The 26420-nt window shown below is 42.8% G+C and overlaps 1 protein-coding gene across 3 annotated transcripts in view; it reads right to left on the bottom strand.

The window, feature by feature from the left end:
• The window catches only part of UBTD2 (ubiquitin domain containing 2), a 52162-nt gene extending 25801 nt beyond the window's left edge, over positions 1 to 26361 (bottom strand). The window contains exon 1 of one of the 3 annotated variants that reach the window (XM_027643448.1): positions 26240 to 26361. In XM_027643448.1, the coding sequence (XP_027499249.1) occupies positions 26240 to 26309 (70 nt within the window). In that variant the 5' untranslated portion in view covers positions 26310 to 26361. Of the gene's footprint in view, positions 1 to 8201; positions 8335 to 26239 lie in introns of those variants that run through there. The other 2 variants (XM_027643450.1, XM_027643449.1) reach the window with 2 other exon arrangements.
• Between the last annotated feature and the right edge of the window lie 59 nt (positions 26362 to 26420).

Below are 26420 nucleotides of genomic sequence, written 5' to 3'. Positions count from 1 at the left end.
GGGGGGTGAGGGACATAAATGTCAATATATCAGAAATACTGAGTTAGGTTAGGCTGTAACATTTTGCAAACATAGTATTTAATTCAAACATTGCCTCTCCTTCCTTGATTTTTTTTTTGGCACAGAGGCACTCAGCTGTTCTCAGATCAGCCCTTAACACCAAGCACCGGGTCTCAGAGTTGACCATCAGTGCCTGGTGTTGCAGCAAGACATTCCAACTTCACACAAGCTTTAAGGAGACTAAAACCTACACACACGAGGTTCAGCCACACACCTTTATACAATCTGACTCTATATGACCATAGAATTATCTACTTCATAACTCAAAATGACAGACACGCTTATGAACCTGAGGTGTAAGTCACTGAAAATAGGATTTTAAAAAGAATTCCTGATGGTAAGGTGACATTGCCAACTATGCAAAGGCATGAGCCTTCTCTGGATTAGAAAAAATCATAGTAGAATCATAGAATGGCCTGGGTTGGAAGGGACTTTCCTTAAAGATCATCTCATTCCACCTCCTACCATGGGCAGGGACACCTTCCACTAGACCAGGTTGCTCCAAGCCCCATCCAACCTGGCCTTGAACAACTTCCAGGGATGGGGCAGCCACAACTTCTCTGGGCAACCTGTGCCAGGGCCTCACCACCCTCACAGGGAATATTATTTGTCCAATATTCAATCTAAACCTACTCTCAGTCTGAAGCCATCCCTCCTTGTCCTGTCACTCCAGGCCCTTGTCCAAAGTCTCTCTCCATCTTTCTTGCAGGCTCCCTTCAGGTACTGGAAGACCATAATTAGGTCACCCCAGAGCCTTCTCTTCTCCTGGTTGATCAATAGCAACTCTCAGCTTCTCCTCATAGGAGAGGTGCTCCATCCCTCAAAACAACTTGGTGGTCTCCTCTGGAGGAGATATTTGCATGGAAACAAAGTCAGATGACAATTAAAAGTAACAAATGACAATCACATGGCACACATATACTGACTCCAGCTGTTATTCTGTATCCCATGCCGAAACTAACAATAATAAACTTCTGAATCCTTTCAAGTGACCACAAACATTTATTGCTCTTTGTTTCCATGGGATTGCTTCCATGAGATTGCTTCCATCCATTTGCTTTTCAAAGAAGTGCTGACCATTTAACAGATTTCAGAACAGCAAACCCAAGTGTTTACAAAACACCAAGTTTCCTGGCAAAGCCTGGCTGTTCCCAGTCCAAGTCTCAGCTGAGCACACACAAGCTGGGAGATGATGATGGGGCAGCCTAAAACAATGGTGAAGGAGGCAGCCCTGCATGCATTAAACAGTATATTATGAAATTGCAAAAACATATGTGGGAAAACACTTGAACAAGAAATTGTTTCCTTATTAAGGCGTAGCAGTCAGAGCATGAACATTTCAGACGGACAGAACAGGACACTGTTAGAAATTTGGGTCAGTGGGCATCTTTTTTTCCATTCAACTTCAGCTAACATCTGTTTGCACGTACATTCAATGAATGCTAATTTATCCCACAGGGCCCTTTCCTTCTCCCTGAACATTAATTATGGAAGCAGGTTAAAGGCACTTCGCGCAGTCACGGCGGCGTTGCCTGTACCCAGCCCTGCCTGCCTGTTATCCAGCACCATGGAGGAAAATCCAACAGGCTATTTCTTTCCTTCCCTGCTTCCCCCTTTGCCCAAGACAGCATCTGCATTTATTGCTCTTCACTAGACAAGAATAGCAGGGGAGAGACTAAAGAGACAGAAATCTTAACAATCTCAAATAACTTCTCCCTCGAGACACGATCCTTCCTACATAGACAGCAGTGATGATAAACCCAGGGATAAATTCTATTTTTTCAAGTTGGAAAGACAGGTGATGGAAGAAAATGACTCTACAAATGCCTCAAAAGCCAAATTCACTCTAACAAGCCATCCATCCCAGTACTAAGCCTTTAAACACAACTTGGCTTCATCACAAGCCAGTATTTAAGAAGGTCTTTAGCGTGTTTATAATTTATTAGAAGTGCTTCAAGAATCCCCAAAAAATCTTTATGCTTCTCCTGGAGAAATATTAATCTCTATTCAAACGTGTGGATAGATGGATCAGAAGGGATACAAGAAACTCAAGACATATAAAAAGCCCTAATGTGTAAAAAGGCCCAAATATTTCACTTTCCACCCCATGCCTTGGTCACTACAGCAGAACATCACTACATGAATTTCTACAAAGTTTTGGACCACATCAAAGGACTTTCCCTCTTTCTGTAATAAGGCTGATAAAGAAACAAACATCAACAGTCTGAAACACTTCCTCAAGTATTTACAGTGTCAGTTTTCTATCCCTCACTTTGGAAGCAAACTAAAGCTCAAAAGAAAACATAGGTTTCATTTAAGACCATACACATCAGAGGCACAAACAGCTTGCAAGATCTGGAAGAGAAAGTAACATCCACATTAATTTTTCATCTTACACCACTTCAACATAAGTAAGAAATTATTAATATGCTGCTTGAAAACAGGAATTGTTTTATAAATGCCAAGAAGGCACGTTCCCTCAGAGGCAATACTGAAATTTGTCGTCTCAATGGATGGCAGTGGTTGATATTTTTGGCAAGAGATTTATTTAGAAGCGAATATGAAAACCATTAAGAGTCTACTTTTTAAAAAGATCAGCACATTAGTGACAGTCCAAAATAAGTCAGGTTGTTCTTGCTTCAATAGCTCACCAGTGGTGTAGTGCATTCCAAAGAGGGGTAAGAAGTTCACAGAACCCAACACCTCCAAGATCATCGAGTCTAACCTTTGACTGAACCCCACCTTGTTAATTAGACATTGGGACTGCCCAGAGAGGTGGTGAAATCACCATCCCTGGAGGTGTTTAAGAAACAACTGGGCATGGCACTCAGTGCTTTGGTCTGACCATCATCTCCATGGGCAGTTCCAATGTCTAATTAACAAGGTGGGGATCAGTCAAAGATTGGACTCGATCTTGTAGGTCTTTTCCAACCTAAATGATTCTGTGAACCTGTTTAATACCTCAAAGTGACCTAAGAACAGCAGCAGACAAGCCACAGGTTGTTTCTGTCCTATCTATAGGATTTAGCAGCATATAACGTTTTTACTACATGGGTAGAGTATCACCCCAGGATCCTCGACATAGCTACTACTGTTTGCCCCACTAAGTTCCTAGTAAACTACAAAGTCTTTTTTTTTTCAGAAGGAAGGACATATTTCTTCAGTCCTTGCAGACTGTTTTATAACCTGATTTGTGAAGATTTATTTCCCTTTTCTACAGCTTCCCATCAAAGCAACAGAATCAGTAAGGTTACCTATGCTTCTTTTGAGTGAGCTTATGCAAATAAATCTGGATATTTAAATCAGTTTCTTAACAGAATGTCAAAAAATGTCTATGTAGAACTACTTCTTTAACAGCTGGTGTGTTTGTTATGTCGCTCTCACTGTGGATCACAGTACTGTCACCTCCTCCAGAGCGGGCCAGATGAGCAGGAGCAGCTGGTAACACAAGAGTCTCATACTAAAAGCCAATATCCAGCTAAAGCTTTCATAATTCCCAGCTTATATACCCATGAACTATAGCACTCGATAATCAAATTGGATAACATTTCTGCCTCAAAGGGCTTTCTGTCAAATCAAATATCACAAATGCAACAAGCTGAATGAGCCATCAGACAGTTTAGAGCCTCTGGAGAAGGGCAGGTGGACCTCTGCTTCAAGTGCGAACCAGATCTTCCTCCTTCCCAGCTACTGACCAGGCAGGTAACCCTGTAAGACACCCCACAAGATGTGTTCCCCTGATAAAGCCCAGAATTATCTCTAACAACTGAGCTAAAACCTGAAGCATTTGGGGAAGCACCTCCTTTGCTGTCAGTCTTACGTGAACTTTTCCCTCCCACCCCATTTCTTGGAGCATCTTTTACCTATTTCTAAAAATAACATTAGGAATAAAATTTGGCACATTAAATCCATGCAAGTGCTCCACAATGAATTTCTTCCTTTTCCCTCGAAACAGAAGCATATGTTGCTTGTAGCATTAGTCTTTTACTGCTCTTGTAAGTCAGGGGAAACTGTCCCAGTTTGGTGAAAGCATCTGTTGGAAAAGTTTCCGTGCACACAGAACCCACCCAGGGCACGGAGAACCTGGTAGTGCAGCCCCCAGAAGGAGACATCTGGACTGGACTGGAGGCCCAAAGCTGTTGATCTCCAGGTATCCACCTGTGACTGTGTGTCAGTGCTTCCACACAGATGTGTGAGCAGACAGACACACAATCAGAAACAAGCACTGGACCAGCACAGAGACCCTCAACCAGCAGAGCACGAGCTATGAGAAGATAGAGGCAAGTATTCAAGGATCAAAATGTTGAAATGACATCAGTATTAGGAAAATCTGGCAATATATGATAATACTTCCTTTTTTAATTTCATTTTGATTAAGAAAATATCTAAGAGATAAAGACAACTGTTTAAGTGTGGAGAGATGACGAAGATTTGGAATGAACTGTGAGGAAAGGAGCAGAAGTGCCCAACAGAAGTGCTAAGGAAGGATAAAAAAATCACAACAGTCTATCTGAATGTTCAGAAACTGTTCTCAGTGGAAATGTTGGGATTTGAGGACTGTCAGGTTTCATGGGAGGAGAACAGAAATGATAAGCCATCAAAGAAAGAACACAGACCAAGTGTTGCTTGTAGAGGCTGAGGCCAGTGAGGAGAACGTGGCACACATGCCCTGTTTGGTTTGTTAAATTGTAAACACTCACAGCTTTAACAGGGAAAGCAAAATCCTCCCAGGGAGACACAGTCAGAAAAACAGTGATGGGTAATGACTTGAAGCCAGTCAAGAGAAGCAAACTAAATGTTTTACAAATTGAACTAATGATCAAAAATATTTTCTTTACACGATTGCTTCCCTGTTGAGGATCAGTTGCTAACAAAGTACTTTTCTAAGATAAATTAAATGCAAATAACAGTTCACTACCCATAAAGTTTCTTTTAGTAATAGTCCCAAGGGCTTCCCTCCCCACAATCAGTGAGTAGTATTCTACTTAAATCAAATGAGTTGCATTTCAGATCTATTTTGTTCCAATTTCCTCATAAGGTATCTTGTAATTTGGTATCAATATCTAGACACAGTTCATCCTAACATTTTCTTTGCATCATTCTCCAGTGTAATCCTTCCAGCAGCTGAATTACAATAGTGCTTGGAAGAGTCAGCACAAAGGAGAGGTGCAGAAAACCAAGGAAACCAGGGAGGGGGCAAGGGAAAATGTATTGCATCTAAGCAGCAAACAATTTGAATTACATTAAGTAGCATAGGCTAACACAATTTAAATTACATTAAGTAGCACAGGCTTACCCAACAACAGGAAAATGGCAGAATCTTTTCTGTTATTGCTAGTTTTCAGCATTTTTATTTCTTAAGGTGGTTATGTTTTTGCAAGACAATAACAGTATTTTGGAAAGGAAGTGACACTGGACAGTGTTAAAGATTTACAAATGAAATAATTCACTGTACAATTAGGTTTTCCTAATGAGAAAATAAAGGAGCACCCAGATTTTATATATACAAAAGCAATACCTATTACTGCAGTGCTGAGAGCCTTCAGAGCAGTGTAACATTTCTAGAGCCCCTGTGTGAGCTTTCCAAACGCTGTGTGTAGATAGACAGACAGATATAAAGACAACGCTTGAAACTAAGACAAGTTTTAATTTCCTTCATGAAAGGAAAAAGGGTAAAATGAACACTACAAGAAAAACTACATCTCCTGATAGAAATTCAAGTTATATCTTTAAGCAGTTGCATAATAAAACACCAGGTTACAGACTCAAAGCCACATTATAAAGGTTGATCACCATCTCTGAAAGCCAAGCTTGTGCTCCCACGTGAGCCACCTGCCAGACATGCCATGTTCTGGTGTTAAATGATGTATGTGGTCCCTCCGGGGTGCAAAGTGGGGAGTCATCAATCAGTTGTGCCACCCCAGCGTTCAAAGCCAACCAGGCAAAGAGCACTGTGTCTCAAAGCAGGAGCAGAGAATGCACCTTCCCTGTTTCTCCAGTCTGTCCTCAACTCTTACCCAATACCTTCCTCTAAAAGGATTTAATTGAACAGAAGAAACTGTAGCAAGTAAAATGCAAGTTACTCTGGTAATTCCAGGCAGCTCTGGACACGTCGTACAGGCACGACACTTCCCTGCCTCTCTGCCTACACGAAGCACTAAATCTTCACTGAGTCAATCCAGAGGCTTCACAGTGTGAGATATAAAACACACGAGATGATGTATGAATAAGGGTGTATGAATGTGCTGGACAAAGAGAAAAATTGTCTCTAATTACCAGCTATGACACCGTATTTTCCATTTCTCCCATCATTTTCAACAGGAACAGCAGAAGAAATCAAGAGAGCTTGGTATTTCCAGGCAGCTCATCACTCATCGCCCCTCACTTTTCAAAGAAGCCAGAAGTGTTGCAGCAAGAAATAAAAGCTTCAGCTTTTGAAATCTTCTCCCCCGATGGTATTCCAGATCCAAACATCCCACCTCATCCCAACACACGCAGGATCTGTTCAGATGACCAACAGTCTGCTTTGCACGGGGATATGCTGCAACAACACAGGTTGCCTCCCACAGAAATTGAAACCAGGTCAGTGTATTTTGTCTAATGTGAGGTGCATTCACAGCCCAGAGCCAGCTGGCAAGAGGTGAACTTCAGCCTCCAGTCTGTTTGTGAAGGTTTTATGAGGACAATTCCTCTGTCCCGAGAACTGCAAGAGCAGGACAGCAAAGCACTGGTTACAAACACTTGGGGTAAGCGGTGTTGGATAGAGCAATAATGCAAACAAAGCCCCTGTGAAGTTGCATGCTGTTATTTGTCTCACCATTCCAAACAGTACTTTTCAAAGAAAAATTTTTGCATTGGTCTCCCACCAAAAGCTCAGCACTATTTCCCAGAGTTGATTCTAAGCCTTTATTATAGAAAGGAAGCCAGAGAGAGACTTTCCATCAGGAACTGTAGTGTCAGGACCAGGTGTAATAGGTTCAAACTGAAAGAAGAGACACTGAGGTTGGATATACAGAAAAAATTATTGTGAGGGTGGTGAGGCCCTGGCACAGGTTACCCAGAGAAGCTGTGGCTGCCCCATCCCTGGAAATGTTCAAGGCCAGGTTGGATGGGGCTTGGAGCAACCTGGTCTAGTGCAAAGTGTCCCTGCCCATGGTAGGGGGTGGAACAAGATGAGTTTTAAGGTCCCTTCCAACCCAAACTATTCTATGATTAACAGTTTACAAAAGCTCTGTGGTTGCTCCTGAGCCCTGCCTGCCCACTCAGCTTCCTGCTGGAAGCACAGGCAGAGGAGTTCTCAATCATCTCAGTTAAGGTTCTGATACAACACCTCTTCTCTGGACAGAGAAAAATGCCTGAGCATCAGACACCTTTGTGGAGTCACCACATCCTTCTGCTTTGGTCAAGGGGTGATCAGAGATGAAGAAAGAACACTGCCAGGCAGGGCAAAGGACAGATGATGCCCATCTGTCTCTATTATATCCCATCATAGGAATCCTAAAATTCTCCTTCCACATACAGTAGGAAAAGTAGCAGTAGCTGTTTTTGGCTGCTCAGTGTCAGCTTCAGCCTCACAGGGAAGTTCCAGCAGTACTGTGGTGAAATAGTTTTGAGGGACAGACATTATCAACACAATTACATGTCAGCACTGTTTACACTGGAATTTAACTGTTCCTATCTTTGGCAGATGAATGTTTTCAGCTGGATACAGAACAGGATGAAGATTTACCCATTCCCAAATCACAGTGTGTAAGCACCAAGACCTTTAATCTGTTATCATCTACAGTGCACAACTAGACTATCTTTTTTAAAACCTATGACAAGAACCATTAAGGAAGCTGTCAGCAACATGAAAAATACTCTAGTTGAGATAGGCTGCATAAAGTACACGTTTCTTTTGACTTCTGCAAAGCATAGCTTAAGCTAAAACTCAACTGCAGCCGAGGGCTTGGCACCAAGGCAGCATCTCACATGCAAAACAAGTGCACTATAGAGCACAGCAGAGCTGTAGGAATGCAGTAGGAAGCTGCACAGAGATTATCTAAAAGAAAAAAAAAACACCCCAGTGATTCCTGTATCTCATGATGAGGAAGAAAGTAACTCAGCAACTTCACTTTTAAAGTACTAAAACCCTTTTGTACCTTCCCCTTGATTCAGTTAACAGGGAAACCTTAGACACATCAGATAAAAGCGTAAAAGGTGAGTTCCTCTGACTGGGCAACCTTGTGCCAGTGCATTGCCGTGATGTGGGCACCTGCCTGCTGCTCTGTGAGAGTGTACTGGGGGCTGACATCACAGAAACACAGAATGATTTAGGCTGGAAAAGAGCTCCAAGACCATGGAGTCCAACCTTTGACCGATCATCACCTTGTCAATGAGACCAGAGCACTGAGTGCCACATCCAGTTGTTTCTTCAACACCTTCAGGGAAAAGGAACAGCATCAAAAAACTTAAGTGCTTCCCCACACACTGACAGCTGAGCTCTGCATGCTTTGAGCAAGGCCCAAATTAGGGTCTGGCTCAGCAGGGTTTAAAACAAAGCTTTGCTTTTGTGCTGGCCTAAGCCATGGGAGCAGTGTGGGCAGTGCTGGCCTCTGTCAAGCAGCCACAGCCCGACCACACAAGGCCACCACAAATCCTCCGAGTTGGTGACAGACAGGGACATCTGGTGTACATCGGGGCTGTGTTTAACACACCATGAGTATTTCCAACACTAGCAAAATTTTCATGGGGAAAAAAACCCAATCAAACAAACAATGAAAAGGCAGCCCTATCTTTCGCGCTGTCAGAATTACATAAAATATTAGACTGATAATTTTTTTAAATAATGCAGCCCACTCCACCCTGATAAGGTGTGACCACGCTGAAAGCCAGCAGGCATACCCTCAGCAGGCCCACGTGCAATGCATGTACACATGATGCTGAACCTTCTGAAGACCTTCTGGATGATGCCACCAGGGGATTTACTTTATTACGACAAGTAAACCCAGATTTCATAAGAATCACAGAATGGTTTGGGTTGGAAAGGGACTTTAAAGATCATCTTGTTCCAACTCCCTGCCCTGGGCAGAGACACCTTCCACTAGGCCAGGTTGCTCTAAGCCCTGCCCAACCTGTTCTTTTAACACTTCCAGGGATGGGGCAGCTACAACTTCTCTGGGCAACTTATGCCAGGGCCTCACCACCCTCACAGGGAAGAATTTCTTCCAAATATCCAATCTAGCCCTACTCTCAGTTTGAAGCCATTACCCCTTCTATCACTACATGCTCTTGTAAAACATCCCTCTCCATCTTAGGTTTTCCCCTAAAGTAAAATTGCTTCGGAGGAGCTGCAGAAGTCAGCACAATTCTTAGATCCCATCTCAGCACAGTGTTAATTTGCATCAGGCTTGGTTGAATTAAACCCTTCCACAAAATTCTGAAACTCAACAAGGTCTGTGTAATACAAGGTGTAATGCAGATGGCCAATTTCAGGCTCCCAAGGACTACCTGGGTGAACATGGCACTGCTGGCCATGTCACTTCTGCCATGCACAGCAGTCACAAATTCCAGAAGGGAACGAATAAAAAAAGCCTCCAAGTTGGTAACTGTTTTTGCAATGACCAATAATTAAATTAGCTTAGTTAAAGGATCTAACACCACGTCTTGAATTTATTCCAGTGTCACAGTTATTGGCAGGGATAAAGTTTCACATTAGCCAATTAACTAAATGCACTATTACTGTATCTCAGCTGCTTAAGCTCATCACTTAATTAAGAGCTCAGTATAAGCTGAAAATAGGACTCTTACCTGACACACATACCAAACATACACTGTATTAACGACTTAATTTTACAGTTCCATATTACATTCCTCAGGTGTCATTTGGAAAACTGAAAGGCAATTGCTTGCTTTAAAGAACAGGGGAAAAATACATAAGCAAACATTTACAGATTTAATCTAAGAAATTGTATTTCTTAGAATGATACTTGCTGTTTTATTAAGTTCTGTTTTACAAGGTAGTTTTTCACGATAAAGTTAGCATTTCACACTCATTACAAATCAATTTTTGGATGCTTTCAACTTGGTTCCTATTTAAGAAGTGTTTTATAGAATCAGAGAACAGATTGGGTGGGAAGGGACCTTTAAAGGTCATCTAGTCCAACCCCCCTGCACCTACCACTCATCTTCCCAAGGATTATATGCCCTTGGTATTTCTGAGGAGTGGGTCTGACAGTGCTGGGTCTGAACAAGGCAGATCTGTGAGCACAGAGCTGTGCCAGACACCTACAGACAGATGTGCAACGGTGGGATAACACATCCTTGATGCTCCTCAGATGTCAAGCTGCTTTCTGCAAAGTAATCTCTCAACCAGCCCTTAACAGTAGGTGGTGATGTCTTTAACAGCTGTCAAGTCAGCCTGTCACACACAGCACCAGCACACCAGTGATTCAGTAGCAGAAAATCCAATACCCCACTTGTTGAAGTTTATCCTTTCAGGTCACACAGCACACATCATGACACCATGGCTTAAGACACCAAGGTTACTTAAGACTGCCCCAGAATATGGACATCTACCACCAAGCCCATCTTTTTCGAGTATCAGTCCTTCCTGTTACGTTTACAGTCACAAGGCTAAAAAACCTCAAAACTTCAAGGCCTTGCAAGAGTGAGACTTCATTGTCCATGTCAGGCTGATTTAAAAAAAAAAAATAAAATTCAATATGGTCTAGTTGACAAGGTGGTGATCAGTCAAATGTTGGACTCAATCTTGGAGGTCTTTTCCAATCTAAATGATTCTATGATTAGTAAAAAGCAATTTGTCCTGACATTAACAAATCAGTATGACCACAGAAGCTAAATGATCACATCACTGAGCCTCCAAACAGCGAGGCACCAAAAGAACTAGGAAAGTTCCATTTTAATGTTCATCTACTTGACTGTGCCCACTGCAGTTGAGCAGGGCAGAAGTCTGACAGATTGGTGGCTTAACGCCCCAGCAAAACCCAAAAACATTCATTTACTTCTCTTTTATAGTCAAAACTTTCTGGATCTGTAATCTAGTTAATAAGCTTGAAAATTTATTCATGGAACTACATATGCTTCCAGTCTAAGCAAACTCCAGCCTTGAGTGCAAGAGCACGTCATCTAAAACAAGTGGGGAAAAACAAAAACAGCAAAGGAAAAATTTTGATGCAAGTTAGATTTTAAAATAAGGAATTTTGAAACTAAACTCCTATCTGTACATCTGGAAAGTTATCCCCCAAGAAACACCAGCACCCAAGACTGGATAAAGCCTGGCAGCTGGAAGATCCACAAGTGGTTGCAGCTGGCTTTTCAAAAACACTTATGACCTACCTCTTAGCCATAGGGAACTCCTTCCTACCTTTCAAGTGCACATTTTGTTAGGAAATCATATTTATCCCAGAGTTAGAGACAAGTAATAATACATAAGGACATTAGTGGATTGCTCAGATAATTAGAAAAACATCCTCCATCTTCCTAAGCTGAGATGAAAAATGTGCAAAACTTTGTTGCAACTTGGATGTCTCATATATCCAGAGGAAAGAAAAAAACCTCTCCTGTAAATGGGAGTACTTGAACAAAGCAGCCTTAAAACTACATCCTTTCAAGGCCTTTTTATCCCCCTATGGATGTATTCAGGGGAAAAAATAGACCTATTACAGCCTATGGTCAAGGATTATTGACGTAACTGTAGAATGGTTTGGGTTGGAAGGGACCTTGAAGATCATCCAGTTCCAACCCCATGGACAGGGACACCTTCCACTAGACAAGGTTGCACAGAGTTCCATCCAACCTGTCCTTAAACACTTCCAGGGACAAGACATCCACTTCTCTGGTCTGTATGATTGAATCCAACTCTAAGAATCTAAAGGTGCACAAATTAGGAGCATAATCAAAGCAACCTCCCCTGAGCAACACCAAACACAGACATCAGCTTCTGCTGTGAACCTCCTTCTTCAGGAGCCTGTGGCTCTCTTTGAGACAGAAGGACCTTGGAGCAGGGACAGGAAACTGCCCTCTTCATTTAAATTGCTCAAATTAAGATAGATTAAAGTAGCCAGAGCCTTTCCACCTTTAGCAAATTAATCTGATCTCTTTCAAAATTCCCTGAGCACATAAGGCTTTAGCTCTATTAATGGCCTGGGTGATGCTTGTTCAGTGTTTCCAGCAGACACAGCAGCACATCCCTTAAGTAACTTCTCTTCCTTTCAAAGGAAGGGAGCACTACGGAACATAATTTGATTGAAAACGCATTTAATTCTCAACAACTCAGGGCAAGCTAAAAACTGGCAGCACAATGATTATGTTGGCAACGCTCTCGGCTGTTACGTATCCAGTAATAGCTGAAGTAGGTCTTGGCCACGGGCTATGCTTGTCTTTTCTAAAAAGGTACTCACTGTAATGCTCGAAGGAGCTTATTTCTCCAGTGTCATCTACTCACAAGCAAAAGCAGCACTGTTTGTCAGGACAGATGCACTTTTCCTACTTTTTCCCCAACATTGTAGATGTGAGCGATATAATAGCAGATTAGAGTAAGTGTATGATGATTCTGGGCTTTAAAGTTTCTGCAAGAAAAGTCTTTGGTTCTGAGTTGAGGCAGAACTCTCCACTATTGGACAGACCCTCTTCTCACCCCTCCTCCCCTTCAAGGGAAAACAAGCTTAGTTTCAAATTTAAGGATGAGAACTTTAACTGGTAATGAGGGAAAATGCAATAGTAAAGAGAGTCTTATTTCAGTCTTTTGAAAACAAGAGCCTGTTGGTCCCATGGTTTTTCAGTGCAGGTGTAATTATTTTTCGGTGAAGGGACCCGTCAAAGCATTGAGTAAAAAAAAAAAAAAAAAATACCAGTTGATTGTTGGCTATAGAAGTTGGAATAATTCACATAAATGGCTGAACGCAAATACATTGCAAATTCACTAATTACTATGCTCTAATGAGCAAACCATGCCCATGAAGTGCTGACTCTGCAGCTCTGATCAAGGGCATCTCAAACCCCAGACCCAGCAGAAGTAGGGGCACATTTCAGACCCGTCTAAAAGCTAAGGATGAACATGAGAAAAAAAGCACTAGGAAATGTCCACACCTGAGTACTGTTCACACCAGCTCCCCCAGCTGAAAAGAGTCCATTCATAGGGGTTCATTATTTAGCATCAAAAGTGTCTATAACACATAATAATCTGTGCTGAAATATCTTGATGGAAAAATGTTTTGTGAGAGAAAGGGTTCCTTATTTACCAATCTTCAACTTAGACAAGTAAAAGTCGGAAAGTTTCAAAATACAAGAGAAGAAATTACACAGATATCTCAATCTGAACTGCACGGCAAGAGTTCCTTCAGCTGGAAAAAATCACCTGATTAATTTATAATAATGCAATGAGACGTGAAAGAAGGAAGGGTGAGTGCACTGAGCAGACAGAAGTTCACTTTATCAATGGAAGATGAATTCAGCTTGGAAATTTGGCAGGCAGAGCAATCAGATAGCGACAGCATACTTGAGTAGGCAAACCTGGAAAGAGTTTCAAGACAAGATTAGATCAGTTGGTAGAATTTCTAAGACAGAATATTCTGTTTGACATTGCACTGAAGTAGGAGATACAGAAGCTTTTGCTGTCTTGGACTTTGCACAACCTTATTTTAAGCTGAATTGTCACTACTTAATAGCATAGGTTTTTAATAGGCTTGATTATCAGACAGCCATACTCTCAAGAGTGTCTCTGGACATATCTTGCCAAGAGATGGCAGAGTAGGACACTGGTAGGAACCAAAATTCTTCCTCCCCCACTCCCAAATATCTATAATATTTTCCTAACTAATGTGAGATCAATGCAAATGATTAACTCTTGGTAATAAGTTTCCCACCACAATAAGATAAAATGCTAATGATGTTCCTTTCATAGTCCTGTGGCACAATGTTTTCCCTGAATATAATTATCAGAAAAAATATAATTGGAGTAAAAAAAAAAATTGCAGTTGCATTCCTAAGATAAAACACCTGTGTTCTTTGGAATGGATAAAGTAGAAAGAATTAATTCCATAAGTGAACAGTTCTACAGAACGCAAAAGAAACACTTGTTGATTTTTCAAAGCAGTATTGTGAAAAGTTGTAAGCACCAATTTAAATATGTTTACTTATAAATTCTTGAGAAAAAGTTGCTCCCTGAGAGCTGATCATGACTGATCATGTCCTGGGATGGATGAAGGCTGGGAATGGGGAGTGTTTAGAGCTCACCCATTCTGCATATGTAATCAATGCTCCAAGATGAAGTGATTAGCTGGGCCCCATCAATGGCATGGATACAGAGAGAGGGTTTCCTTTGGGGCTCAACTAACGGACCCCCAAATTTCCACTCCCCATTGGTTTGGTGAGCAGTCTCCACGTAGCAGGCTTGTCAAAAAAGCTTAGAAATCTCCACGGGCAGTACTGAGTGACACCTGTCATGTTAAAGATGAAAAAGAGAAATTTGGGTTCCTTGTTTAAGTGGGTCACTGTGTTTTCCCCACTGCTGGGCACTGACTCTCCAAAGACCAGCAGAGTATTTTGCTTTTCAAGCTGCCTGAAAAGCCAGGGTGATAACTTAATCATAAGCCATGACTTCTCCTCCCCAACTTAAACCTAGCTACTAGAACAACAGTATTTAGGAGAATTAGGTGCACAGCAGACAAGCCATTCTAGAAAGGGCATGAAACTTCCCAGGAAGACAAAGCACACATAAGTCTTGAGATTCACCTCTCCTTACATTATACTGCGGTGGGTGAAGGACTATGAAGCCAACCAATGCAGAAGTGAGATGGTACCTTGGAGCATTAATTACTGCTAACTAGGCAAGGTCAGACCAGCAGCAAGATGGTAGGGTTAGGTGTAAAGAATTCCCTTCTAGTCAAGCTTACTTGACCAAAAAATGGATAGGGACAGTTCAGAAAATTCAGAAGTTGCTTCCACCAAACCTGTAAGGGCCAGTTATCAAACTGCAAACTCGTTGGGGCCAGTGTTGTTCCTTTGGCTCAGTTTATTGGCTGCCCATGAGCCAATACCACAGAGACACAGACCATGACTTGTACCCAGGAAGAGCACGATTCCAGCTCAAAGCCCAAAGAAACATGTTTTAAAGAGACCAACAGGACAGAATCTATGAGAGACACACGGGGTGAAAACTTGGAGTTTTCCTTTAACTCTAAAAAACACATTTTCGTAGCATTTCTCTCCATAAGAAATAAAAGGTAGACAAGCTTTTGGAACCTGTATCTAGACACATGGCATTATTTACATCATGATCTCTCCAAGGTGGTGGTGGCCCAGGCACTTCTAACACAGTTGAGAAGAACCTGGTATGCTTTCTAAAGGTTCATGCCTTTTGGAAGAAAAAAGGACACCCCAAATACAGTTAAAAGTGTTTTTAGAGTTTTACAGAAAAATAGTGTTTCCATACATTGGATTGGTTTATTTCATTTTGAGACAAAATGCACTGGTTTAGAAAATGTCTATCATGAGCCAGAGTTCAAGACCTAGAAGATTATTTACACCTAGAGGACTCTCATTCTGGTATTGCCTTGCAATACCAATCCACAACATCCACATTCACTTGTTTTGACAATGCTGCTGCTCCTTTTTTCTCCCAGAGGAGAGACTAAAATCATGTATTCCCTCTTGTTCCATTCTGAAGGAATTTCAGATAAAGCCAAAACCCGTGCCTGTAGTATTTTTGGAGCTATTTTAGTGCAGTAACATCAGTACAGCAGCTGAAGTGTCCTGGATACACACAAGGAACGTGCTTGTTTGGGATGCATTAAGGCAGCGCTGGGATGTTGCAGTAACATCCATGAGGCCATCCAATATGTGCCTGATTGAAAGCATGTGATGCTAATAAAGCAGTGAGATTTCAATACTCATGTGGTTTTCTGTTGCAATCCAAGTTTTTTTGGCACCAGAACTACTTTTAGATTTGGATAAACATACAGTGGAGATCTAAAGATGTGAAAAGCCAACACACAAATGAGTAAGAGAACTTATCTCAAATGAGCGTTTAAACCTGTCTTAGAATAATATCCAATATTGATCAGCACTTTACAGAAGATATTTTTGTTCTATAAATGCTTGCATTTATAGCAACCCATGTTCTTTTAAAGCACTTCTGTAGGCACACAGCAAAAAAAAATTTTACAAAAAAAAAAAAAAATCAGTCTGTTGTGTATTTTACCAAGCCAAGTTATCAACATGCAATTCATGAGTGAAATCCAACTCGTAAAAAAAATAAAGTTTAAATAGCTATGTGACAGCTTTTCTCTTCTTCACCCTTCCAAGTGCTAAACCTCAGCTGGGACCTGTGATTTACCAACCGTTTAATGAGCAGGTTTGCTCATTACATGCGCTGGAAGTACGTAAATGCACAGGCAAAGGAAGAGATTCACTCACCCTCAGCCATCAGGGCATTGGCATCATGTCCCAAACAGGCAACCAGATCAAATCTGGGAACAGTGAAGGATGCTGCTACTTGGAGGTGTGAAGCACTGGAGTGCTAAGCTTCATCTGAACGTATGTTTAACTACTGCTGCCACCAAATATAGGCTCCTTGTGAATACATCCAGCAGGAGCCAGGGAAATTGTTCATCCAACCTTCAGATAACGTTTATGGTTTCCAAACTACTTCACACGTATGCTACACTTTGCTTCCCATTAACACTTCCAAACTGCTTATTGCCCATGTCTTCTCACCCTTGCTTCAGTGCCTGTGTTAACAAGCTTGGAGCAGCCAGAGCCTGTGATGAGTAGAAATGGGACTTGTACCTGCACCAAAAAAAGCATCTAAAACATGTTTCCGTGTTCACAGACTTTTGAGTGTCCCCTTCCCACTTTGAGCATGGTCCTTCTCATCCCCTCTGGAGAACAGGGATGCAGTACAATGACTCAGAGAGCTTCAGAAGCATTTGGCAGGTAGAGCATAACTAAAAACTAAACATTCTGCATTAAAGACACTATTTTGACATACACAGCTTCTATGTGATGAAGAAAATGGATCCAAACCCACCCTGAAGGCATGAAGTTGTCCAGCATACATGACATAGGCTATGCTTTGCTATAGCTTTTCCAAGAAACACTTTGTGCAGTACATGTGAGTTGGCAATTTTTACTTCCATCATTTACCTTTTCTCCAGCCAGCCATTATCCTGTGATTGCTGATGCTCTGCAACAGGCTCAGGTGCTCCTGCAGCAGCATGTGGCCAAAAAACAATTGGTAGGAGAAAGTGGCATTCACCAGCTGCAGCTTCTATCTGCTATTTTGCAGGTACTCTTTTACAAAAAGACTGTATTTACCCATACAGGCAAGAAATCACAGGAGATGAGAGTTCTGTGGCAGTAAAATAAAGCAACAAAGTAAATGCCATGAAGAGATCCTTCTCCTGAATCCATAGTGCCCTTCATCACAGTATGAGAGCAGAAATTGAGCTTCATGACTGAATTTTAAAAATAGAAAGGTAACAAGCTTCCAACCCCAAAGTGCTGTGCTCTGCTTCCGATGCCATTTCAGGCCCTGGGAGTGCTCTCAAAGAGCACACAGCTCCACTGGGAAAAGGTGAAAAATGCCTTCCTATGTAATATGTTGTCTGAACTAAGAGAATTATTTATGGTTGCTACATTTATTATACATTATTATAAACTGTAAGCTGTTATGAACTATGAAATGTTTATCATTTCACTGGATGAAAAATAATTTAGTTATTTATAGAAAAGTGTTGATAATGTTAGACTGAATATATATGTTTTAAGAGTAAACTTTCCCTATTAAACATGTGTAAAGATAAATGCAATCTACAGCACTGTATGATACATTTTCACATTTTAGCCTCTAATCTTTTCCCCCTGGGCAGTACCTGTTCTTGCTGAAAACTACTGAAGCATTCTTCTCTACCATTTGTGAAGTGCCTTTTCTTTCATGTTTGAGAATGTGGGAAAACCACATGATAGATCATGCAGAAACTCCCCAAACCCCCTCCCTTCTACCTAATCTGCAGCACAAGGATGTCTTTATATATATATATATGTATATATATATATATGCATGTATAAAATCCTTCAGCACATCTGATTTTCTACAGAAGCGAAGAATCATTTCTTCAGAACTGTGCCCATCTCCTCCCACAAATGGCTTTCAAGCAGGGCTTTGAATTTTCCTTTTTAAATGATGTTCACTAAGGAGAGGGGGGAGATGGGAAGAGGAAAGGACACTGAGAAAAGGCTGAAGGGAGGAGCTGTTAAACTGATCTAATACACAAGCACAGCAGTAAGGATCCCCATCCCCACCAGTATTTCTGCTTTATGAAGTACAATTTCCAAATGCTTTACATTAGGCCTAATAGATCAATTGGATATAGAATAGATCCTGCAAATTCATAGCATCCAATAATTGCTCATGCACTTATTACCTGCAGTGCCCTTGCTTTCTCAGTGCTAGAAGTCTCAGGATGACAGTCTACTTATGTCATTTTAAATATTTAAGTTAGTCTAAGAAACTTCAGATCCATTCAACATTTAAGAGACTTTTTAATTTACTTCTAAGGTGGGAAACAGAACAAAAATGGTTTACACATAGTTTGCACTGCCCCATCTTTTGTCCACCTCTCACTTGCACCAATCTGAGTGTGCCAAGAGAGAAAGCTACTCCCTGGCTAATAGCTGTGAGATCAGCCCAGGATCAGCACAGGGCAGCACATGGAAAATTCAGGTCCCAGCTGAACCTTAAATAAACCACATTAGACATTTTTCTGCACACAGGTCAAACAGTGCAATATCAAGTGACGTTCTGTGCTATAGGTATTTTCACCTCAATGGTGCAATGAGCACTCATGTTGCTTTGGGGTGCACAAGGCACCGTGGTTTGGATCTATCACTCTTGATAACTCAGTATGAAACACCAGATTAGAGTCTGCACTTTTCACACTGGAAACACAATCACCATGTGAGGGTAAACCTTTTTGTTTTCTTAAAAAACAAGAAAATAAACCAACCATCCAACCAAAAAAATCCCCCCAAAACCCCTGCACTTTATTTGCTTCTCAAGTAGTGGAACATCTCTCTTTCTTCAAACTTTAGGTGCCCGCCAGACAACACACAGGCAGCAGATTAAACTGTAACTGAAAACCTCTGAGTGCAAACGAAGTGTTTAGTTCCACAGTCAGAAACCAGGTTACTGACTCCAGCTCTTTTATTCTTCCTTGCACTCCACCCGCTTCACACAACGGGTCACTCCATGCCTTTCCCTTCTGATTTTGGGTAATTGAGCTCGTTGTTCTTGCCACACTCCCCTGCCAAGCAATGCCAGGCACCAGCCTGTCACCAGTGGCACCAGCAGCTGTGGCACAGGCACATCCCCACACTCATGTGAGGATTCACCAGCCCGGCCAAGCCAAACACCAAACACCAAAGGCAGCACTGAGCAAACAGAGCCTGGAGGTTTTCAGTAACCAGAACAAGCAGATGCCTCAAAAACTCCCCATACTCATGGCACAGTACCCAAGGTCAGCACCTTTATACCCTCCAACTGCAAGACATCCCTGAGAACCACCTCATGTGCCTGCTTGCTCTATTTTGTCTGCAATTACGATGACTACAGGTGTCTAAATGGAGCAGCTTTCCAAACTAGAATTAGGAAGATTTGGAAAGGCTCAATTTCATAATGTGACTCTTGCAAAAGAAAGAAGAGTCCTACAGAGCTTCCAGCTGAAAGAAAATTAAACCCCACAAACCTCCACAAACTTCATCCAAAGCACTTGCAAGTACGAAAGATAAGTGTGAATCAACAGCTCCTGCCTTTAAACTGCTGGTTGGGCTCTACGTGCCCAAAGGATGTCACACGCAGACTTCCCTACTTCATCCCGCCTGCTGGGTGGCAGAACTCCTCCCTAGGAATGCTCTTTCCTTCCCCAGACATGGATGCCACCAGCTCTGGGAAGGTAGAAACCTCATGGCCACTCACTCAGCTGTGCCTCTTCTCAGAGAACAGCCCATGGGAAGAAAAACCAAGCCCTTCCCACATCTACTTTCAGAGCAGAAGTTGGGAAAGCCATGCTGCATGGATATGGGCACACTGGGATCTGGCTTCTCTGCTGAAGAGGATGGATATCTCACACTAGCCATCCTCAAAAAGTCATTTCAAATCTGGTGAGACAATTGGGAAGATCACGAAGCACCTACCAGCCAGCACAGCACACTTTCCTGTAGCAGGCATAAGCGATTTGGGGAAAAAATTAAAATCAAAACCCCCAAAGATTAAGAGGAAAAACCTAACTGAAGTATTGGCATCACAGAAACCTGAATTTTAAGGCAGTGAAGCCAAGGTGGCAAATTGGAAACAATTTGCTTAAAAATGTAACAGACATTTATACACAGTGTCTGTCTACAAGACAGGATGAAAGTGCTTGTTACATCACACCCTGTAAGTATCACAGTCCCCCTTTGCGGATAAAGGAGCAGTTATATTCACCTCTGAATCATGGTCATTTGGCCACAAGTTTTGTACATATTTATATTCTTTCTTTTTTTAGAAGAGCTGGGTAATCAGACTAGCTATGGCCAACTTGACCCTTCTTTGCACCTGCAAAAAGACTCACAGGAATTTGCAAGACTTAACTATAAGGCAAATCTTTATTTCTGGCTTCAATTGTATTTTAATTTGTGACTCATTAATTATATTATTCAACATTCACATGAAAAATAATAGTTATCCTATTACTTGCTGGAATAAGAGTGGATCGCTGCTTTTTAGAGTTTATTCAAACTGGCAACTAATAATATTTTCCATTTGTCAAAAATCTCCAAAGCACAATGAATTTTCAATTTATTATATTTAACATTCAGTGAAGGAGGACATTGTCACTTTCAGCACTGAAATCCCAAACAGAGAAAGTAAAACAAATCACTTCATCTAGAAACCAAACAAACAATTACATGGAGGAACAACGCCAAAAAGGAAACCAAACAGCTGCGTTTGCCAGCCCTTATTAACAGTAAAAATAACACCTTATTTCATTTTCTGTGAGTGACTTGTTATCACCTGAAAAACAAAACAAAATCTATTAGTTTACAAATGAAAAGTGTCATACCATGAAAGTGATATTCCAGCAGAAAAATACTTGGGACTCAATTATCAGGTGTTCTCAGCACAAGATTCACAGATCCTAATAATCCCAAGGAGGCTGTGGGTCCCAGCCATCAGCAAAAGGAGTCATTAAAGGCTACTTTTATCGTAAAGCCCTGTCAAAAACACACATATTCTTGTGGTAATCACAGACTCCTTTAGGTTGAAAAAGACCTTCAAGATCATTGAGTCCAACCATCAACCAAGTCCACCTCTAAACCTTGTCCCCAAGTGCTACATCTATACACTCTTTAAATACATCCAGGGATGGAGCATGAAGGATTTAGAGCAAGTTTAAGAGCCACATTAAGCTTTTTTTTATTATTCCATTTAAAACCCCCAATCAAAACAAACAACACAAAACACTGCACAGTAAGACCTAACAGCTAACACCAGCTCTGATTTAATTTTACTTTTGCCAAATCATATCCAAAACCATAATTCAGGGTTGAATTACAAACCAGCAGGAACTACCTGAAGCCTAGAGCTGCCTTCTTTAGATGGTGACGAAGCCCCACCCAGGTGCCTTGTTCAGGAACACACCATCACAGCTTGCACCCAACAGCTACAACACGCTGCAAAATCAGTCTGCAAGTGGGACGCTCTTTATAAGCTCCAATACAAAGGGGAGGCACCAAATGCTATTAGCTGCTCAGTCATGAGATGCTTGTTTAACCCTCCCCATGCAGTCCAAGCAGAGCCCTACTGTATTAGTCCAACTGTGAGCAACAAATCTCACTACTTAATATGCAAATTCCCCTGGTCAGTCTTCCATAGAAGCACCATGAAAGCAGTTATTGTAACTTCAAATTAGACATGTGATATGCAGCACTGCACAGCACTCTAAAGAAAATATTTAAGAAACTGTTGTCCAGTTACTGAGAGCAGAGGTTGAGCACAATATTTGGCTTTCTCAAAGTTAATGAAGCTCCGGCACTGCATCAAACGCTGCAGGAGGAATTGATATTTTTAATAATCTCCTCTTCTAGCACGTCAATCAAATGTGCAGCCCTATTTCCACTTGTCCCTATTATCACTGTTGGGCGATAGGGGTAGCAGTAAAGAAGACAAATTTCAAACAGAATCAGTGTCTTTTATAACAAAGAAGAGCGATAAGAACTCCAGCAGGCAGGCGAACATCGTGTCAAGGAGAGCGCAGCAGCAATCAGACAGCTGCAGCCAAAAGGCCTAATCTGTAATGACTTGTCATGCCCGTGCTTCTAGACACTGTATTTCCTGCTCTTTCCTTATTCCACACAAAAACTGTCTCGCTGGACTTTACCAAGTAAGACAAAGTACTATGCAACTTCTAATAGGGGTAAGAGTGTGCCAGGAGAGAATGAACAGGCTCCTCCTTTTCCTTCTCACTGCTCCCCTTGGAAGAAGGAAAACAAATTGAGGAAGAGTCCTCCAGAAAGGACTTGTCTGTGAGGATAGAAGCTGGCAACTCTGATTTTGCTAAACTGAACACACTGTTAAACCTTATGTACCGACACAAGTGCAGAGTTTTCCAGCAGTTAACTCCAAACCCAAAGCTCTTCTGAACACACAACTGAAGAAGTCACATAATCTGGAAGTGACTGGAATAGCTATTTCTTGCCTGCTTTCACCGTTCTGCAGGGACTTAAGTCACCTTTGAGAGGGCAAGAAGAGACATGATGGTTGGCTCCTGAAAGCCTGGAATATCAGGTGGGAGACAGCTGAGCTAAAGATATGAAGTGGGGAAAAGCCCTACCTACAAACCATTTAATTATCACCTTTTATTCTTCTTTGTGTCTCCTTTAATGAGCCCCCAATAAATCCATCTCACCATCCAGAACACTCATCACAATTTGACTCTGCTGGACTACAACACGCTGAGCAACCAGGCAGGAACTTTTTCCTATCTATGACAAGCAATATTCTGTTGAAATGAACTCTTGCTAAAAAGAGCAGCGATAATGAAATGGCTGGTACCAATCTGCTAAGACCATTTCATTTCCAGCAGGATGGGCAGAGCAGCATCTGTTAAATTCTTGGTAAGGAACAGACTCTTCCTGCTTCGGTCAATGCAAAGAGAAACATGCAATAGTATTTTTGATTAGCTCAGTCTCACACATGGAGACACACCTGAGGATATACAACAGCTCTCCGGATACACACAAGCATCTTGACCTTGAAAAATACCCATAGTGAGACAAAGAAAGCACACGTGGCCAGGACATGCTGTCAGCTTCACCGAGCAGCAGAGAAGTAATGGGAAGTGCCGGCGATTTACAAAAAGGCTGAGGAGAATACAGGGATGTGACAAATCCTCATCTCAGTTCCAGTGATACAATTGAGCACGATTTCTCCACTCCCCACAGCACTGCAACAGATCGAGACTGGGATGAATCAGACTGAAGATCTGGCTCCCACTTTCACACAGCATCACACACTGCTACTACTGTCTAATCCATCTCTTGACCACTCGTAATTCTCCAGGAAGCTTTTCCTTTCTGGGAAAAAGACAAAGCCTCCCCAAAGTAAGTCAATCATTGGCAGTGCTCTGGTTAGAACCGCAATGTTTCTGTTCCAAAACACCTTCCTAGGATTTATAAATATTCCGCCCCTGCTCACTGACAGCAATCTGAAACCAAAAACACCAGGTTAGGTCACAGCCCCAGAGGTGGAGGAAACAAGCCTTATTTGGGGAGCAGGAATAAGTCATCTTTCTGCATAGGTCTAGTCTCCAAATCATGTTCACTTGAGCTTCAGCTGGCTCACTTGCTGATGCCTTGAGACAGAAGCCCCCTTGAGAGATTTCATACTTGGTGTGGACATGTTTGCAGAATTCGTAAAGCTCAGAATTTGTGCAGGCTGGACTTTGACATCTGGGGCGTCAGATTTACAGAAGGTATTTTGAGGCTTTTTCAGTTTAACCTAACCCTCCTTTTTTTCTTGTGGAGAGGCAGGAACAGATACATAACCTTACAAAACAGGCTATTGCACACTGTAGCTGATTGTTTAAGACAGTCCTAAGAAGCTCATAATTCAACTGAAATTTCATCGCTTCTCACTTCAGCGAGACAACCTTAAGGAACATTATCCTTAGAGCATGAATCAACACGAGCCAGCTGACACGCATTTCACATCTCTTACATCTTGAAACCCCAGCTGCTGTTGTAATGCACCAAGCACAATGGGTTATTTAACCCCAGAGCAGCAGTGGGCTGTGCCATGGAAGCGCCACACAGGAATACGCTCCAAGCAAGTCCACCTGGGACAGTATTGTGTGCACAACCCGGACAGAGACCACCCACCTCATGTGCTGCTACTGGGTGTGTAATCTGACTGGTTTACAATATCAGCCAAACTCTGGTAATGTTTTTTTCCCATCTCATTCATTCGATACCACAGGCAAGATAAGGGCGAGGAAATTAAACTGAGGCTATTTCTGTGACATGATCTCACCTCATAACACCTGGCTACCAAAGCAGACCTCAGGACAAACATCAGCAGAGCTTTTAATGCTATTTTTCAATCAAGAATTTTTGGGTATGTGATGATTCCTGCCATTCTTTTCCTCGACTGGTCCATTCCACATGACACTCTTGTAGTTTTTTTACTAGTTGATAAGTCTGCTTAGCACAAATGCATTTTAGGTAACTCCCTTTTCCCCTTTTTTTCCTAATAGAGGAGAGTAAGGAAGACTCATACTAGTCAAAGCTATAAAATTCCTTTGAATGACAATGATGTGATTAAATGCAAGAAAGGTCATGGAGTCTCCCTCTCTGGAGAAATTCAGAACCCACCTGGACACGTTTCTGTGTCATCTGCTCCAGCTGACCCTGCCTTGGCAGGGGGTTGGACTGCATAATTTCTAGAGGTCCCTCCCAACCCCAACTATTCTGTGATTCTGTGAAATCCCACACAGTTCTTAGCAGCTGGACTTACTGGTATTTCTATGAACTCTGTATCTGGCATTAATCAGCAGATGATTGTTTCAGATACAATTGTGAGTGCTGCATTTTTTTACATAATGGAATGACAGCAAAGTCACTGATATAACAGAACACCCATCAGCTGGGACATCCGAAATAAAACCAGACTGATAAATAATACCCCGTAAGGTACAGGGGAAAACGTAGACCTATGTCAGCAATTTTCATCCTGAAATCTATGGACCCTGCACGTGTAAGGACTACTTATAAGTCAAGTGTCCCGTTGATAGGCTGACTTTAAATGATTATAAAGCATATACAGCTCAGCTGGAGAACATCAGGGGTCCACAAACCTACAAACGTTGAAAAAGCAATCATTCAGGCATTTAAGTAGAGAAAAACATGAGGATAAGGGCCGCTCACACTGCAGCAGTGTTTCCACAGAGGCTTTGCTCCTTAAGTAGGTGTGCACTTGCACATGAGTGAGAACGCGCTCCAGCACCTCAAGTCGGTGGAAATCGATCACTTAGCATGGGAGACATAGGCTGGAGGAAAGCATCCATCCTCCTCGGTGAGAATAAAAAGGAAAACAAACCCCAAACCCGCAGCAGCGCCAGGATCTAAGTGAAACGAAGAATCATTTTCCGCACACCGCAAGGAGCTGAGCCCAAGGAAAACAAACTTTAGGAGCCCCAGGCAGGCCCTTTCCCCAGCCTGTCTTTTATTTCGCCAGCCGCCTGCCCCGGGGCCGCGCCGCGGAGCCCCGGGCACTGCTGTCCCAGCACTGAGCCCCGACACAGCCCCCCCGGCACCCCGACAGTGACCCCCTGACCCTGAACGCCCCCCGGCAGAGCCCCCCGACCGGCCGGGGCAGCCGGGGCGGGGCGGGGGCTCTGCCCGACGGGGCCATCCCGCCGAGCTCCTGCACGGCCCCGTCGCCCCGGGAAAGTTCGGGCGGGGGGGGAACAGCCGGGGGAGAAGCTGGAGGAGAAGCGGGGGCAGAAGCAGGGGGAGCGGCCGGACGCGGCGCCCCGAGGCCGGCGACGGCAGCGCGTCTCCCCCGCCCGCCGCAGGCCCCGGCCCGCAGCGCCCGCCCCGGGGTCCCCCCGCGGGCCCCCCCCGGCCCAGCCCCGGCGCTCACCTCCGGTGCCGTCCGAGTTCTCGTTGAGGCTGCCCGAGGAGTCGTGGTGGGAGCCCACACACCCGCCCATGGGGCCCGCAGACCCGCCGCCGAGCCGCCCCCCGCCCCCCTCCCCTGCACCGAGCTCCGCCGCCGGCCGGGCAGGCGCGATGGCTCCGGAGCCGCCTCCCCGCTCGGCAAC

This window comes from Corapipo altera, unplaced genomic scaffold (genome assembly GCF_003945725.1).
Source record: "Corapipo altera isolate COAL_440 unplaced genomic scaffold, ASM394572v1 75, whole genome shotgun sequence".
NCBI classification, from domain to species: domain Eukaryota; kingdom Metazoa; phylum Chordata; class Aves; order Passeriformes; family Pipridae; genus Corapipo; species Corapipo altera.
This window is presented reverse-complemented; position numbering and strand designations above follow the sequence as displayed.